The 14,733-nt window shown below is 40.6% G+C and overlaps 1 protein-coding gene across 2 annotated transcripts; it reads left to right on the forward strand.

The window, feature by feature from the left end:
• Positions 1–2,288: 2,288 nt before the first annotated feature.
• On the forward strand, positions 2,289–14,530 carry rassf8a (Ras association domain family member 8a). 2 transcript variants are annotated; one of them, XM_085281814.1, is made up of 6 exons: positions 2,289–2,447; positions 7,374–7,573; positions 9,048–9,847; positions 10,004–10,201; positions 10,588–10,732; positions 12,593–14,530. In XM_085281814.1, the coding sequence occupies exons 2-6, from the start codon at positions 7,471–7,473 to the stop codon at positions 12,712–12,714; spliced, it is 1,368 nt and encodes a 455-aa protein (XP_085137940.1). In that variant the 5' UTR covers positions 2,289–2,447; positions 7,374–7,470; the 3' UTR covers positions 12,715–14,530. The 2 variants fall into 2 exon arrangements, with proteins under 2 accessions (XP_085137940.1, XP_085137939.1); XM_085281813.1 differs by having other exon boundaries at positions 2,290–2,631.
• Positions 14,531–14,733: the final 203 nt, after the last annotated feature.

Genomic DNA, 14,733 nt, shown 5'->3' on the forward strand with positions numbered 1-14,733 from the left:
ACATGCAGCAAACATAATACGTTCTTGTACCGTAAAATAATATGACGTTGTTTTTAAAACCCAATGCATTGCTTTCACATTGTACAACAGACACGCTAGAGGGCACTATTGAGCTCTCAATTCCATGTGCTGCTGGATTTAGAGATCATCTGTGAAACAAATGTGTAAATTGAGAATATCTGAATCACTTTTTCAATTTTTAATCACTTTTTCATTACTTTAAAAGATGCCAGGTCAGAGAGGTGCAGGTAAGAGGTAACTTTACAGCTGAAAAAGACTATAATCAAATGCTCAAACGTATTAAGGTCGCATCATTCATTATACTGTGAGCAAATAACAGTAATTATCATAATCTGTGCCTGGAATTTTACATTAGTGTCAGAGAAAATGCTGCATTGTATCTACATCTCAAAAAAATATACAGTGTGTAAAACTAAGGAAGTAGTTAAAAGAGAGAACTCTTAAGTTCCCTCTTTTCAAAGTCATACACGGTTCAAATGTTAATTGAACAAAAAAAAAAAAAACCTCCTATCTACCAACGAAACTCTAACTATAGTATCACCATTGAACTACACATATCAAAGGCACTGTTATTTGCAGACATGAGAGCAAATTTTGGACAAAAAGTAATTTCCACAGTGACAGGCATGTTCCAGCCACATGTTCATCAGTAAAATCACGTCCATAAGTTTTTGGACAAAGATACAAATTTTTTAATTTTGGTGGACAATTGTCATATTAATGAAACGCTTTAATTCTTCAATAGTTAATGTCTTTTTTCTTTTTTTGCTAAGCTAAAAATCTGTACTCAAGTCACATCTTGATTGTTTGATTTAGATTCTACAGTGGTGTCACACAGGGGCAAAACTACAAAAACCAATGTGTCACTCTCCAAGTATTTAACTGCACATTAAAGAAGCTTCTGTGCTATGACACATTTTACTCAATTTGAGCACTCAAAGCACTTTTTACTTAAGTCTCGTTCACACCTCACTTTTATATATGACTAAGGAGTTCTTGTCTAACAGTCACACACACACAGTCCAACTGATACAAGGATATCTCAACACATGGACTAGAAGAGCCGGGAATCAACCAAGCGACCTTCTGATTAGTAGATGGTCTGAACTACCGCTGACCCCCACATGTAGTGTCTCATTTCTGAGAACAAAATCATCAATCCTTCTAGGGCTGGATTAAAAAAAATAATAACAACAAAAAGTGTTCCATAACTTTTTAGATCAGTATATGTTGGTCCTACAGTCAAAGTACCCTAGTACCCAAGTCCATATCAGAATTTTAGCACCTAGCCATTGATCATAGGGTTGCCTTGTGCAGCTGGTGATATATCCAATGAAAAGACACCTAATGTAGAATAAAAAGCTTGTGTACAATAATCCAAGAATATAAAGTGACTAAATATATATTTTAAAGATCACAATATATGTTGAAAATGATCTAACAGACCTTTATATATATATATCAGACATTATACTTGCTGACACAGTCCACTGTGCTTTAGTTTTGAAAGCAATTTGGCAAAGATCAAATTGGTTATTACAAAAGCGATTATGCACATCAGTAAAATAAAAATGTATACATTTATACCAAACCTCTGATGAAGTAATGTAAACCTCACCAGACGTGTTGGTTAAGAGCACTTAAACCACTGATTGCACCACTTCTCTGTCCTTAAGAATTTAAGAGGAAAGTCTGTTTTGTCACAAGAGGGCACTAAGCCTCCGTTTATACGCGGTCTCACTGCTGTAGGCTCATCTTCATCATTTGCATCAGTTTGAATGCATCTACATGCTGTGTATTTGCAAGAAACTGAGGGAATGCAGCCTACAAATTCATTCACGTGATTTCTAATATGAATATTTGACAGTGTAAATGATGTTGTTTGAAAATAAAAGTGTTCAGAGCACCAATTTGACTTTTTTTTCAGTTAGATGATACAATGATGATTTATCAGCTCTTTATGTGAGCTTGCCTTTATGGTGTCTCAACAGAACTGGAAGTAAAACACGATGGTGTTTAAATGTCTATTTTCACTCTTTTGGTGCAGTCTAACTGTAGTTCAAAGCTTTTTCGCTCTCTCACGGGCAGATTTTCAGTCACAGCCTACGCGACATCCCCCCTTATCCCAGTATTTCCTTATGTAAGAAAACCCTGCATGGTATCTTTCTTCTTCTTTTAAAAAGTCTGCGGATCTGTAAAAGTTGGCTGGAAGTCATCCTCCCCCTCACAGTGTATTGCAGCTTTAAAACAGTCCACAATGCCTTGCGGTGCGTCCCAGTTCCAATGCGACTCCAGCAGGAGTAATGAAACGGGGGAGAGGGGCTTTTTCCGCAGCTTATTGGTGAGACCGCAAAAGACTGTGTGCCTAGAGAGGACTGACACAAACTTTCGGACCGCGGATTGAAGCGACAGTTCATCTGTTTTCGGTGGGTTTCCTAAGCCTCTGTTTTTTTTCTGTTTTCGAAACGTGACTTTGTCGCAGTTCGTTGGTAGTGATTTACTGGGCAATGCTGAAAAAGGAGGACGAATTTTGCGGAATTCTCTCCTCTACCTGTGTTTTCCCTCTAAACTTCGGTCCGGACAGGAAGGACTAACTTTAATCCAGCAAAGGTAAGACCGTTACGCAACGTTGATTATTCGCAGATTGCGCCGCAGCTGAGTCCGCTGTAGTTGCGTGTAAGGCGGAGATAACGGAAACATTTCTGTAGTAGAATTTAGTTAGACTGCTCAGGACCCACTACAGCCCACTATCGCCATTTCTCGGGCTTCCTCCCACTCAACACCCACTACAGCTCGAGCTACACAAGCAGCTAGAAGGTGCTTGTTTTTGAGGTGTTTCAGCTCACAATGCTCCTTGCGTTCTTTCATGTGAATTTTAGAAATATTGTCAGTTACAATCATGTGACGTGCTCAAAGTCTATGTTTGCCCGTGTTGTGTTGGCTTGCCCCGGGTTTTTCCACAATATCGGGTAAGCTGCAGCTTCTTCTGCAAATATGTCAAGCTCGTATGGTCTCAAAAGTATGTATGCATGTTTAATAATTTAATAATCTGCATATAGAGCCACTTGGTTTATTGTGTCTAAAGCTCCAGTGCTTTAACCACTTTGACACACACACACCAAGTGCAGCAGAACCAACCTGTAGAGTTGTTGCACTTGCACAATGTCTTATTCTCTGCAGCCTTGGAGCATTACTTGGGTTTTGTAGCGGAATCGAGTCATTTGGTGGTCTTTTCTGCATTCTGTAAAGAACCATGAAGACCAGGCTGAAAACAACCACCTACAGACTGGAAAAATATATATATAATTGGCACATTTTTTTTTTCGTGGCTGCCACTTCAGTTGCTCCTGTAAAAACCATTTGAGTTCTATAAACGCATACGCAACAGTTTGACTCACAGCTGCAGCTTTGCAAACCACAGTAACATGTAAAAGAAATTGGCCAAAGGCCTCTGGTTGCCCCGCTGAGCCGCCGCTGTGCTGCCCTGCTGCAGGAGCCTGCTGCTTGGCCCTCTGGCTCTTTAAAGCTGGCTAGTGAGCAGAGAATATGGCAAGGGAACAAAGGCGGCATTATTGCTGGCTGAACGTGCTGTCCAGATGTTCCAGATTCTGCCAGCACTGACCTCCCAAATGGGGGAGGTTGCTTCAGCGCTTAATAGTTTAATATCAACCAGACAGAAAAAAAGAGAGAGGAGTAGCTCCAGGGCAAGGGGCCACTGGAGACATCCCAAGAGCTGTGGGTGCTGGGTGTAGCCTAACTGGATGGGGGTTTAATCCCAAACTCTCCTATCTTCAGAGCGAAAACACAAATTCTGAGGAAGTGCTGGAAACATTTTTGTCCTTATTTTTGGGGTTACTTTGGTGGCTTGGGGCATTTACTTAAGGCACACACATTTAAAAAGCTTCACATGTAATAAGTATGTTGAATGCAATCCATTATCTTCTGCTACGTTTTCAGCGGATTTAGTATAGGTGCAATAAATGGACAACAACCATCAATTGGGAATCCTCAGTTTGAGCCTTGCAAACGCAATTTTTCTGACCTTGTAATTATTATTATTGTAGGTTCATGTTATTTAGGTGCCATTACCTACTGTTGTACTTTCCATAGCCACCAGTATCACTATGCAAAGGACCCCATAGCTTTCTTATCTCTTAGTCATGGCCTATTGGATTCTCACAGCCCAGGAATGCATACCCTGTATGTTATCAGTTTTCACTCTCCAGGATCAAGGCTTTTCTCTGGTCCTTACCATGCTCTGTGATGTTTACAGTTGCACAGGACATTGTACACACTCTAGGCTGGCATATCTGTGAACAGGAACTTCTTTATCTGGTCATCAGTGCAAGATGGATAACTTTTAGCCACAATTGTTCCATGATGTCAGCGTGTCTTACATTAATTAAAAACTTTTGCCTCACACAAGTGATTTAAGGCCAGGGATTATACTTGTTTATGTAGTTGTAGCGCTTGACTAAAAGGGAAGCAGTAGATTACTCCTGTTTGTTCCAACCCAGTCGCCTCCACGATAAAACCATCATCTGTCTCTGGCTGCTCACAGTGATCTATTTCACAACAGGTCTGTTACCAATTACAGCAGAGTATAAATTGCTACTAATTACATGCTTCCCTGCAGGGTGTGCAATTTGAATTAAAGTTTGGTAAGTAATAGGCTGGAAGGTTTAGAGAAGACTTTTGTTGCTCCAGTCTGTAAGAAGGATGCTATTGTATTTAGTTAACAGCAGTGTGGGGGAGTTTTAAATCTCAGAAGGCTTCTGCTATAAATCTTTATTAATAAAGATGCTGAATACGAATTCCAATAATGCCTGAATGCCTGAACCTCTGCTAGTAGCATTGTTTACCACCTTGTTGAACAATGGTTAGCAAATATAGACAGGAACTGGAATTTTATAAGAACAATTTTATTTCATAGTCTTGTGTTTTGTTTTGTTTTTGCTGCTTTACAGGCCTTTTCCTTGGTGAAGCACACTGGCTTTGATGTCTCCTTGTTCAGCATACTGATAAAATGCACAATACACCTGCCAGATCGCGATGGCTGACAGACTGTAAATCCAAGACGCAGTTCCGTATTTAAGCTCTAACATTGAAACTCCTACAGTATTTCTGTATACTGTATGTTACTGAAATGTGTTGGTTGTGCTGAAACACCCACAGGAGCATATGGTAGCTTGTTTACAGCAGCAGCCAGTAGAAGCCTTTTCCCTGCCAGCTTGGTGTGCTCCTGTAGGTCTGGAGAAGTGTCATCAGCAGCCGGCCAGGCAGGCTGCTCATTTCTGCTCGTACACCTCACTACTCAAAGAAGACTACTTAACCAATACCAGACCGAAACAAATGTGAGCGGTCACTAAAGTCATTTGGGGTTGTTGTTTTTTTTTTATGCAGCTGATCATGGCTCAAATGGGCTTAAGCAGAATTTGCAGAAATTCGAGTGTTTCTCTGTCTTGTGAAATGCTTCTCTGGCAAAACACAAGCTGCCCAAATCAGCAGGCGGGCATCTCCCCAGGCTGTGGCTTTGACTGGCCAGAGGAATGGAGCTTGCAGGGCTCAGGATGGCACTCTGCCTCGCACCGCTGTGCCTGTATCATCAGTTGGGTTTTCTGGGTTAATGGTAATGAATACAAATGTTGCAAGCCTGGACTAAACCGAGTGACATTTGTAAATTCCCCTCTGAGTCTTATAGAGCTTTTGCAAAGAAGAAGCCCTGAATCAGCCAGCAGATATTTCTAATGCCAGTGAAATACAAAGTGTTCCATGCAGTGGTCTTTTTAAAATCCTTTTCAGCCAGATGCCATTAGTCTGGAAGTGTTGCTATAGTTTTTTTTTTTTTTTTTTTTTTTTTCTTTTTTTCTTCCAATCAGAATGGCTGATCACCTCTGGCTGCTCCACTATGACTGCTTTGCATCAAGACCTAATCAGTGCCTGTTACTGTTTCTACGCCCCCCTGGAAAAAGGTCTTTTGGGTGATGGCAGAAAAATCTAAGCGTCTGCATGTGTTGGCCGTTATTCATGTTCCTCTACGTCCTTCAAGCATGTAATGCCATTTAGGTTCTGTTTTAAAAGAAGGATAATAGCACTGAAACTAGATGACACTAGTGCACATACATACATAACACACACTGCAATGAAACTACCTAGGGTTTTTGCTTTTCTGCTTTTTGTATTGCAGATAGGTAGAAAATTCTTCAGTCAGTATTATGAAAATTGGAGGATTAAAAGATTTTTTTAAATTTTTTTTTTTTTTAATCCAACACTTTGACTGTTTTTAGAAATTTAAAAACAGTCAATCATTTTAAAAATATCAACTTAAATTTCTGATAGGCTTTGAGGACCATCTTTTAAAACAGTAAATATTATTAAGAAGTCTACTTCTGTTTCTCTATTCTTGCATACCATACCTTGTAGCACTGCACAACGTCTTGACCATATTTAGAAAACTATTGGCGATGGTGACTTTGTGGTTGTGGACAGGGGATATGTGGGGCGTACAGGAGGTTTAACGGCGGGGCGGGGGGTGAACAAAAGAACCTTTTGACACAGTAGTGTAGGTGCATTGAAGGTTAGATTCATGGAGAGTGATACAGGTCTGCAGAGAAAGTATGCATTCATTCGGTTGCTGTCCTTGAAGTGCATGTCGACAGATGCCTCCATGTAGATTCTTGTTTCTTGTGTGGTGTTTTGTCACTGGTTATTTACATCTTTGTGTAAGTAACCAGCTTTCATAGGCATAGCCACATAGCTGTTGGTATAAATCAGTCAATGTTAATATTAAACAAACTTCACGAGGATACATCTTTTCTTGTATTTTGCTGTATTGTTCCACAGTGGAGAATAAGGGATTCTGTCAATACGATATACATGCCACGGCCATTTTACAGAACCGTGAGCACGCATCCAAAACGAATCTCTACTCCCCTGTGTTGTAATTCTTTCTTTCCTTTGTTTTAAATTACATTTACATTCCTTCTCTGTTTCTGTCCACCCTGCTAACTGAGTTAATCTTTCTTTCGTCGCAGCTGTACAAAAGCAGGAACTGGCCTTGGGAATGTCTCCTGGCACTCTCTTCCTGCACCCCCAACAGACATGTACCTATTCATAGAGAAGAACAAAACAACAGCGTTATGGCCAGCTGGCCCTGGCATGCCAGTCTCTTTGAGTCACTCTCACTGGATTATTTCTTACCTTAACCTACTGCGAAAATAGCGCCACTCTACCTCCACATTATTATTTTTCCCTTCTCAACTGGGTTCTTGTTAACAAGTAGGAAGTATACACCTTTGGCCTTGAGTACATGCAGACTAAAGACTTCCTGTTTCCCCTTGTTCTCTCCACAGCGAATTAATCAGAGGGGCTTCCGCTGCCCTGCCATTGCCACCTTCAGTAATGTTGGGGCCAGCACGCAGCACCCGGCCCCCTTGCTTCTGACCCAGCATGGAGCTCAAGGTATGGGTGGATGGAGTCCAGAGGGTTGTCTGTGGGGTCACTGAGGCAACCACCTGCCAGGAAGTGGTGATTGCTCTGGCACAGGCCATAGGTAAATAATCCCTATTTTATGAAAGCTACAATAAGCACACCTAAAGAAGTTCATTCAAAATGATTCAAGTAGTGTGAATGTATTAGTATTGTCATGCATCAGTAAGTAACTGATTTCTGCACAAAAATGTCATCATGAAAACATGAAAGGTTACACCTGCTGTAAAAAGACACTGATAATTGGCTAATATTAATAAATTCTTTTTCTTATACATGTTGGCCCAATGGTTGAATAGTTTACAAATATTTTTTTAATACCACAAACACTGAACAGACATTAACTTTCATCAAGTGTATTTTTATGCGTTAGCCAACCCACAAAGCTTTAATCTTGGTTTAAATCCCCTAAATGCCAAGTAAGTCCTAATGAAGTGAAAAAACAGACTCTCCTGCCTACATGCTAAGTCCCTGCAGAGATGTAGTGGGTCATAGGCTTCATTGGTACTTCCTTAAATCTCAACACCCTACTCTCTCTTTCCATATGGTTCCTGCAAGAATAGGGGCACTTGAGCATACTGTATTGACATCACTCTCCACAAAGCCCAGGGTAGGAGGAGGGGGAGGAAGGAAAGTCTGACTCATCCCTCAGTCTCCTGCCAAACTGAGAAAGCAGCACTTCTGAGCCCCCTCCTTTGCTTTTTAACGCCATGTTAAGTGATCAGACATCAGTATTGATCTGGTACTTAAACCTTTTCTGTCTGCACTCTACTACTAAGTGTTGTGTCTACGTTTTCCCTAAACAGCAGAAAGCAGTTTCTTTGTTATAATCATTGAATGAAATGTACTGTGAAAGAATTGCTCATTGAGCTGAAATCGCTTAATAACACCCCAACAATGCAGATCTGTGCAGCTCGCATCCTGTTTAGGCTGAATGTTCTGTATTCCAGACAGTATTTTTACAGTATGTTCAGACTGTACTCTATAGTGTGAGACTCAATGCTCTTGCTGCAGTTATAAAAACCACTATAAGGTGTTTCAGAAACCATGTAAATAAGCTGGGTGAAATTGTTAACTGTTATTGTTAATGCAGCCAGAAAAATCATTCCAATGAGGTCATCATTCTAATCTGTGTGTGCTAATGGTTTAAAGGTTGGAAAGATTGTAAACACCAATCAATTAAAACCACTTGCATAATATTTGTAGGTCTCTCTTGTCCTGCCAGAATATGGTGTGAAAGTGGGACTCTTGGCACTGGTTTGCTGGTGGCAGGTCTTTAGGTTCATAAGGTAGTTTTTCCAGCATTTCCCACAGATACCTGATCAGAATGGGATCTCTGGAGTTTGAATGCTAGACGCACATCTTTCAGACTTTGTCGTCTCAACATCCAGTTGAATATTAGGACCCAAGTTTTCTTAGTTAATGTTTGGTGTATGTTGATCACATCACAACTGCATTTCTATGACTTTGTTTTAGAGATTTTTTTCTAGCAGCAGTTGTCACGTAAATGTAAATGTGCTATACTGTGTTGTTTTCAGGTCGCACTGGAAGATACACTCTTGTAGAAAAATGGCGCGACACTGAGCGTCACTTAGCCCCTCATGAAAGCCCCGTGGCTTCCCTGAACACTTGGGGCCAGTATGCTGGTGATGTCCAGCTGATCCTGCACCGCACAGGCCCTTCACTGACTGAAAGACCCCCCTCAGAAGGGCCCCCTCTCAGGGGGCCAGAACGCGGTTTGCATCGACAAAGCCTCCCTCCGCTTGCAAAGCTTCGTCATCCCAATGATCGCTCCCTTCGCCGCCGTGAACCCCGCCGCAAGTCTCTTACATTCACTGGTGCACCCAGAAGCCTTAGGGAGATACTGAGCGGAGGCCGGATTGGTGAAGCCGAAGCCAAACGAAGGCTTCTTCTAGGAAATGGAGGAAGTCTTCACCATGCTGGACCCACTATCGGGACCACGTCCCCCAGCCTTTGGGCCTGCCGCATGGAAGATCTTGTCAGGCTGGTCGGTCTGCAGAGAGAAACTCTCAACGTGTTGGAAAAAAAGCTTGAGGCCTATGAAGCTGAACTTCAAGTCTGGGCTGAAGGACGAGGGGGGCGAGGTGAAGGGTGCGCTGGGAACCCAGGTGTAGGTGGAGGGTTAATAGAGGAGATCCTGAGGTTGGAGAAGTACCTGAGGAAGAATGACGTGGAGATGGAGGAAGAGGAGTTTTGGGCCACTGAACTACAAATTGAGCTTGAAAGTGAGAGACAGCTGGAGGAAAGGCTGCAGGAGCTTCGTGGGCGTCTGCAGAGCTGTGAACTGGAGATTGAGGAGAAACTGGCAATGGTGCAGGTGTGTTGTATGTGGGAGCTTTTTTTGTTAGATTGGATTTGTGGGCAGAAAATACGTTTTTATCATTGTTTCAAAGGTTTTACAGACTTTCTAGTCATCTTTTCTTCCTTCCTTTTCCTGAGTAGTTTAGTTTCTTTCTTTTTCTTCCACCTTCAGGGTGTAGAGGCAGGCCTGGAAGAAGAGAAACTGCAGAGAGAGCGGCAGGAGACCCAGTGGGTCAGTGAGGCTGAGGCTCGGGCTCAGGTCCTTAGGATCAAATCAGAATTGAAGGCCCAAGAAAGACAGGCTGTCCAGCTGGAGAGCAGTTGCAAAGCTGTGGACAGGTCGCTTGGACAGAGTAGCAAGAAATTGCAGGTGACTGATTTGAATGCAGTGTGCAAACTTTCTATGAAAACACTGCTGCAGAATGATGTAATTATAACACAACTCTATCAGCAAGCTCTTCTTTAGCACTGTTCCTCTAAGCTGTGAGGAACAGTGATAGAGGAGTGCTGAGTATTACTCACTCAATTTAGAATCAATAGGAAACACTGATAACAAACCACAGATAACAAACAAGTGCTGTTGTTCTATGTGATGGTTTTTTTTTTTGTTGTTGTTGTTTTTTTTTTTTAATTAGTCAAACATTTTGAGCATTTGTCTGAACTTTTCATGGAAAAAGAAGCTGTCTGAAGCTGCTGGTAATGCTTTGCGGTCTTCTGAAAAATAATTTCTCCCACTGCTGCGTTTTTTTATTGAAGGACATGCAGCATGACCTGGAGCAGCTGACCAAGGAGCTGAGGCAGGTTAACCTGCAGCAGTTCATCAAGCAGACTGGCACCAAGGTCACTGTACTGCCAGCTGAACCTGCTGAGGAAGGAAGTACCCACAACAGCCCCGGTATAGGTATTGAAATTTTCTTCCAAACATTGAATAAGTAGCTGTTTCGGGTCTTCTGGGAAGTTTTCTTTGGAGTAAAATATGTAACTACAACTCCGTATTGCAATATGGATGCTTTTTTTTTAGCCAAAGTGTGGAGTCTGTAACAGTGGTTTCTTTGAACTAATGGTATGTCAAATTGCAGCGTGCCTTTGGTGGTTTTTCACATGCTTAACATGTGATCTTTTTTTTTTTTTTTTTTTTCTTTTAATGAAGTAAGAAAGCTGAGATTGAGTTTGCCTGTGCATTAATACAGTCAGTCTGTTCCATCAAGGTGCTCATTATTCTGCTGCCTCGTGTCTTAACAGCATGCTGAGTGAAAATGACTCTGCTGTGTGTTTAAGTGTTTGTTTTCTTTGAGCTTAATCTCATTGTAAACTGTAGGGATTGTATTCACCTTGGACCAGCAGGTAGAGACTAACTGCTGAGGGCCGAGACTTGGTTTTAGGGATTCAAATTAGATTACTGGTAGGTAGAAAAAAGTATCTCGATGGCTCTCCCTCACCTTGTCCCATCAACTGACTCGTTAAACTGGGAAGGCAAAGGCTCAAGGCAAGGTTGCTAGGGAGCTCAGTATGCCCATGTATGTTCATAGGGAGCAAGAGTGAGAGTTCTTTATTATGTAGGATAAAAGCTTAAGTGTATGTTTGCGTGAGAGAAAGAGAGAGAGATTATCCTGCTGAAAACTGTGGTAGGTAAAGGGCTCAGACCTAGTTTATTACCCCCTTCAGTGGCAGTTTTAATCTTCACATCAGTCTGGATAAAGGGAGACCTAGTATCAGTTGTTTGCTACGTTTATTTATTCTTGACTCCTTCACATCTTCAGAGGTTTCTGTGGTGGGTCATTGGACCAAAGCTATCTCATCCTACAAGAAACCGTCAGACAGCTGACACATAAATTAAGAGCACTCAGTGAGAAAGTAATGCAACAAAGGAAATGAACCATCATCCAGCTAGTTGTTAAAAACTTTACGATACCAACCCACAGTTGGATATAACTCTTAAGTTTTGCAATTCAGCCTTTGTAAAAACATTAAAAAAACAACCTCAGAACCAAATGTATAAATGCAAAGGCATAAATATGATAATAATTAAGCCTTTATTCTCATGCATAGGAATGATTTTGGTACTCCACATTCACACCTCCTTAAAAACTGAGCATTTATTTTTAAGTAAATAAAAACCTGGATTTCCGTTTATTAATACTGAATATTGAATCGCTTTATTTAAATGAAGTCATTCATCTGAATGAATTCCATTTACTGTGCATATAGTGAAGCTGGTTATATAGTTTGGTTATACTGATGGTGTAATAATGTATGCCACATTGGATTTGTGCTAATTGAATTGAACTGTTTACACCATTGGATCTCTTAGATGCACTTCATGGTAATAGTTTCTCATTATGAAAAGTAATAATGGAGGGTTGATGATGATCTTCTTGTAACCTTCAGTGCAGAGTGTAAATCAACAAAGGCTTTAGTTCCTGGCCATTAAAATTAACTGCACTGGCTGATTCTTTGCATGGCCCAATCCTGCCCCCTGGTGCCCGTTTAGCAAAATTACACTGCATTACATCATCAGCATGTGTATGTTTTTAACTAATGGTTGTCATTTGGAAATCTCACCATTAAAATTTGCATTTATTCATAAGCTTTGGGGCATTAGTTGATCATAAATCAAGTTTTCAATTAAAAAAAAAAAAAAAGCTAAATGTTAGTCTTTGATGCCGCTTGCCACAGTCCAATGCTTTTATTATTAAAATTTTGAAATGCTCTTGATAATTATTGTTTCTCATTTTGGTGATGTTTTTATATTTGTTGTTAGATTTAGTGCCCCTGTCTGGCTCGTTAAAGCGCCCTGTGTCAACCCACCCAATGCCCAATCATCTCCGGGCCCTTCACAGTCCTCTCAGCTCTGGTCTGAACCCAGAAGGGATCTATGTGTGAGACGGTTCTGCTGTGGAAGCAACACATCTTGCCCCCGTGCCAACAGCCAGTTTCACCCCAGAACAGTTTTGTAAGTTGATATTTTAGTACAGAATGCCTCCGTAGCACACTACTATGCACTGTTTTTGTTTTTTTTTTCTCAATTAAGGCAACCTTTACTTTGAAGATGTAATCTTTGACTAAAAGGCATGGAGCACTTGGTAGGAATGAGAGATGGTTAGCAGCTATGGCATGAAAAAAAAAAAATGATAACAGAACCAATAAATTACCATGTAAACATCTGGCTTTTTGTTATAAACATATCCACCTGATGTACTCTCACTTCAGTACCTGCTGAGTGATGTTTATTGTTTTCTGCATAGCATGGTGAATCAAAACTATTGCCTTTGGAATTTTGGGTATGTGAACCTATGAACCTTGTGTCTTTAAAATCAGCTGATTCTTAAATAAGTGAAGGATCTACTTAGAGTAAAATTGTGAACAATCCATCATTTTGCATATCAGAATCTATTCCTGCAATCTTTGTTCAAATTAAAACTATGCACAAATGCTTTCCTTACTGTAGAATGTTGCATTCTGTATGCACCAAAATGATGGCTTATTGTAAATATGTTTTCTTACTTTTCATCTTTATTTAGTGGATTAGTATATTTTATTACCAAGCGGTGCATTTACCGTCATACCAATGCTGTTCCTCATTCCTGCAGTAATATCTGCACACTGAAATGGTGTTATTAATCCTTTTACACTGATTTTTGTTTTTTGTTTGTTTTTTTTCTTCATTTTGTGTCCTCACACTATATTTTTGCCAAATGTGTTATGCTTGTTTTTCTTGATTATCATGTGGCCAAAGATAGGCAGGTCTTGATGCATGATTATGTTGTCCATATATGAATGTGCACAGCAACCACACTCCATTTAATCTGTTAGTTATATCTGAAAATGGAGGCATGTAGTAATAGGGTGGATAGTTCCAGCTAAGCTAGTGTGTCTATTAGAGTTTGTTTGTAACTATGCGCATCAAAATAGCCAAGGTATGAAGCCCTTATTAAGTAGTAAAGTGTGTGTGTGTGTGTGTGTGTGTGTGTGTGTGTGCACGCGTGTGTGTGTGTGTGTGTGTGCACGCGTGTGTGTGTGTGTGTGTGTGTGTGTGTGTGTGTGCACGCGTGTGTGTGTGTGTACGCGTGTGTGTGTGTGTGTGTGCACGCGAACACAAACGTGTGAACTCCTTGGGTTGTAGTCCAGCTGCTAATTACATCAAAGTGCCTTATATCAATTCCACAGTGGGTGTATTCAAATAATGTACAGTAAATCTTTAGTGGGGCCATTTAAGGAATGAGCCAGTTTAGACCAAATGTGAGTAGATATTAGTGAGAGAAGCTAAAACGGCACAGCAGCAAAGAGTATATAGTATTTTTTTTCTATAGTTGTTGTTTTTTTGTTTGTTTTGTTTTTTGTGTCCCTGTGGAAGGAAAGTACATTCGTTTTCATGCTTTTTTTCCCCTTGGTGTATTATTGTCACCATAACAGTAGTGCTGTAAAATGAAGTAAACATTAGTTTAGATTTATTACTTGTCATGCAGCACATTTATACTGTAGGTTGGATCAGTACTGTCTCATAGTTATGGTCGTTGTTTACAGCTGCATATCTTCTAGAAAAGCGTAAGATGTCGACTGTACATAACCTGTTTTTTGTTGTTGTTTTTTCTTCTTCTCTGCCTTAATATACTGCAAAGTGTTGACAGATGTATGGCTGTAACAGGTTGCTGATATGACATGGATTGCATGGTTCAATAAACCATCTGACAAAATTAAATGTGTCGCTGGTGCTTGATGTAAGTGTTAAAAACAGCCCATGGGTGTAAATGAAAAAGATTCTGTACTACGTTGTATAGTATTTCCGCTTTTCACCAGTAGGGGGAGACATTTACTTTGTAATTGAGGCAAACATGGTGGGAAATGCTCAGGAGTTGGGTATGTTTACATGCAAAAGAATGCAGTGAGGAAAAAGAATAATGT

Source organism: Mchenga conophoros, linkage group LG7 (assembly GCF_057382185.1).
Source record: "Mchenga conophoros isolate Kocher_MC1m ecotype Shallow Benthic linkage group LG7, M_conophoros_male_GT1.1, whole genome shotgun sequence".
In the NCBI taxonomy this organism is placed as follows: domain Eukaryota; kingdom Metazoa; phylum Chordata; class Actinopteri; order Cichliformes; family Cichlidae; genus Mchenga; species Mchenga conophoros.

Bases quoted from the DNA above. Each gene is read 5' to 3' on its own strand.
- rassf8a (XM_085281814.1), top strand. From the start codon at position 7,471: ATGGAGCTCAAGGTATGGGTGGATGGAGTCCAGAGGGTTGTCTGTGGG. The intron at 9,848-10,003 runs GTGTGTTGTATG...TTCCACCTTCAG, and splicing joins AGAAACTGGCAATGGTGCAG to GGTGTAGAGGCAGGCCTGGA. The intron at 10,733-12,592 runs GTATTGAAATTT...ATTTGTTGTTAG, and splicing joins CCACAACAGCCCCGGTATAG to ATTTAGTGCCCCTGTCTGGC.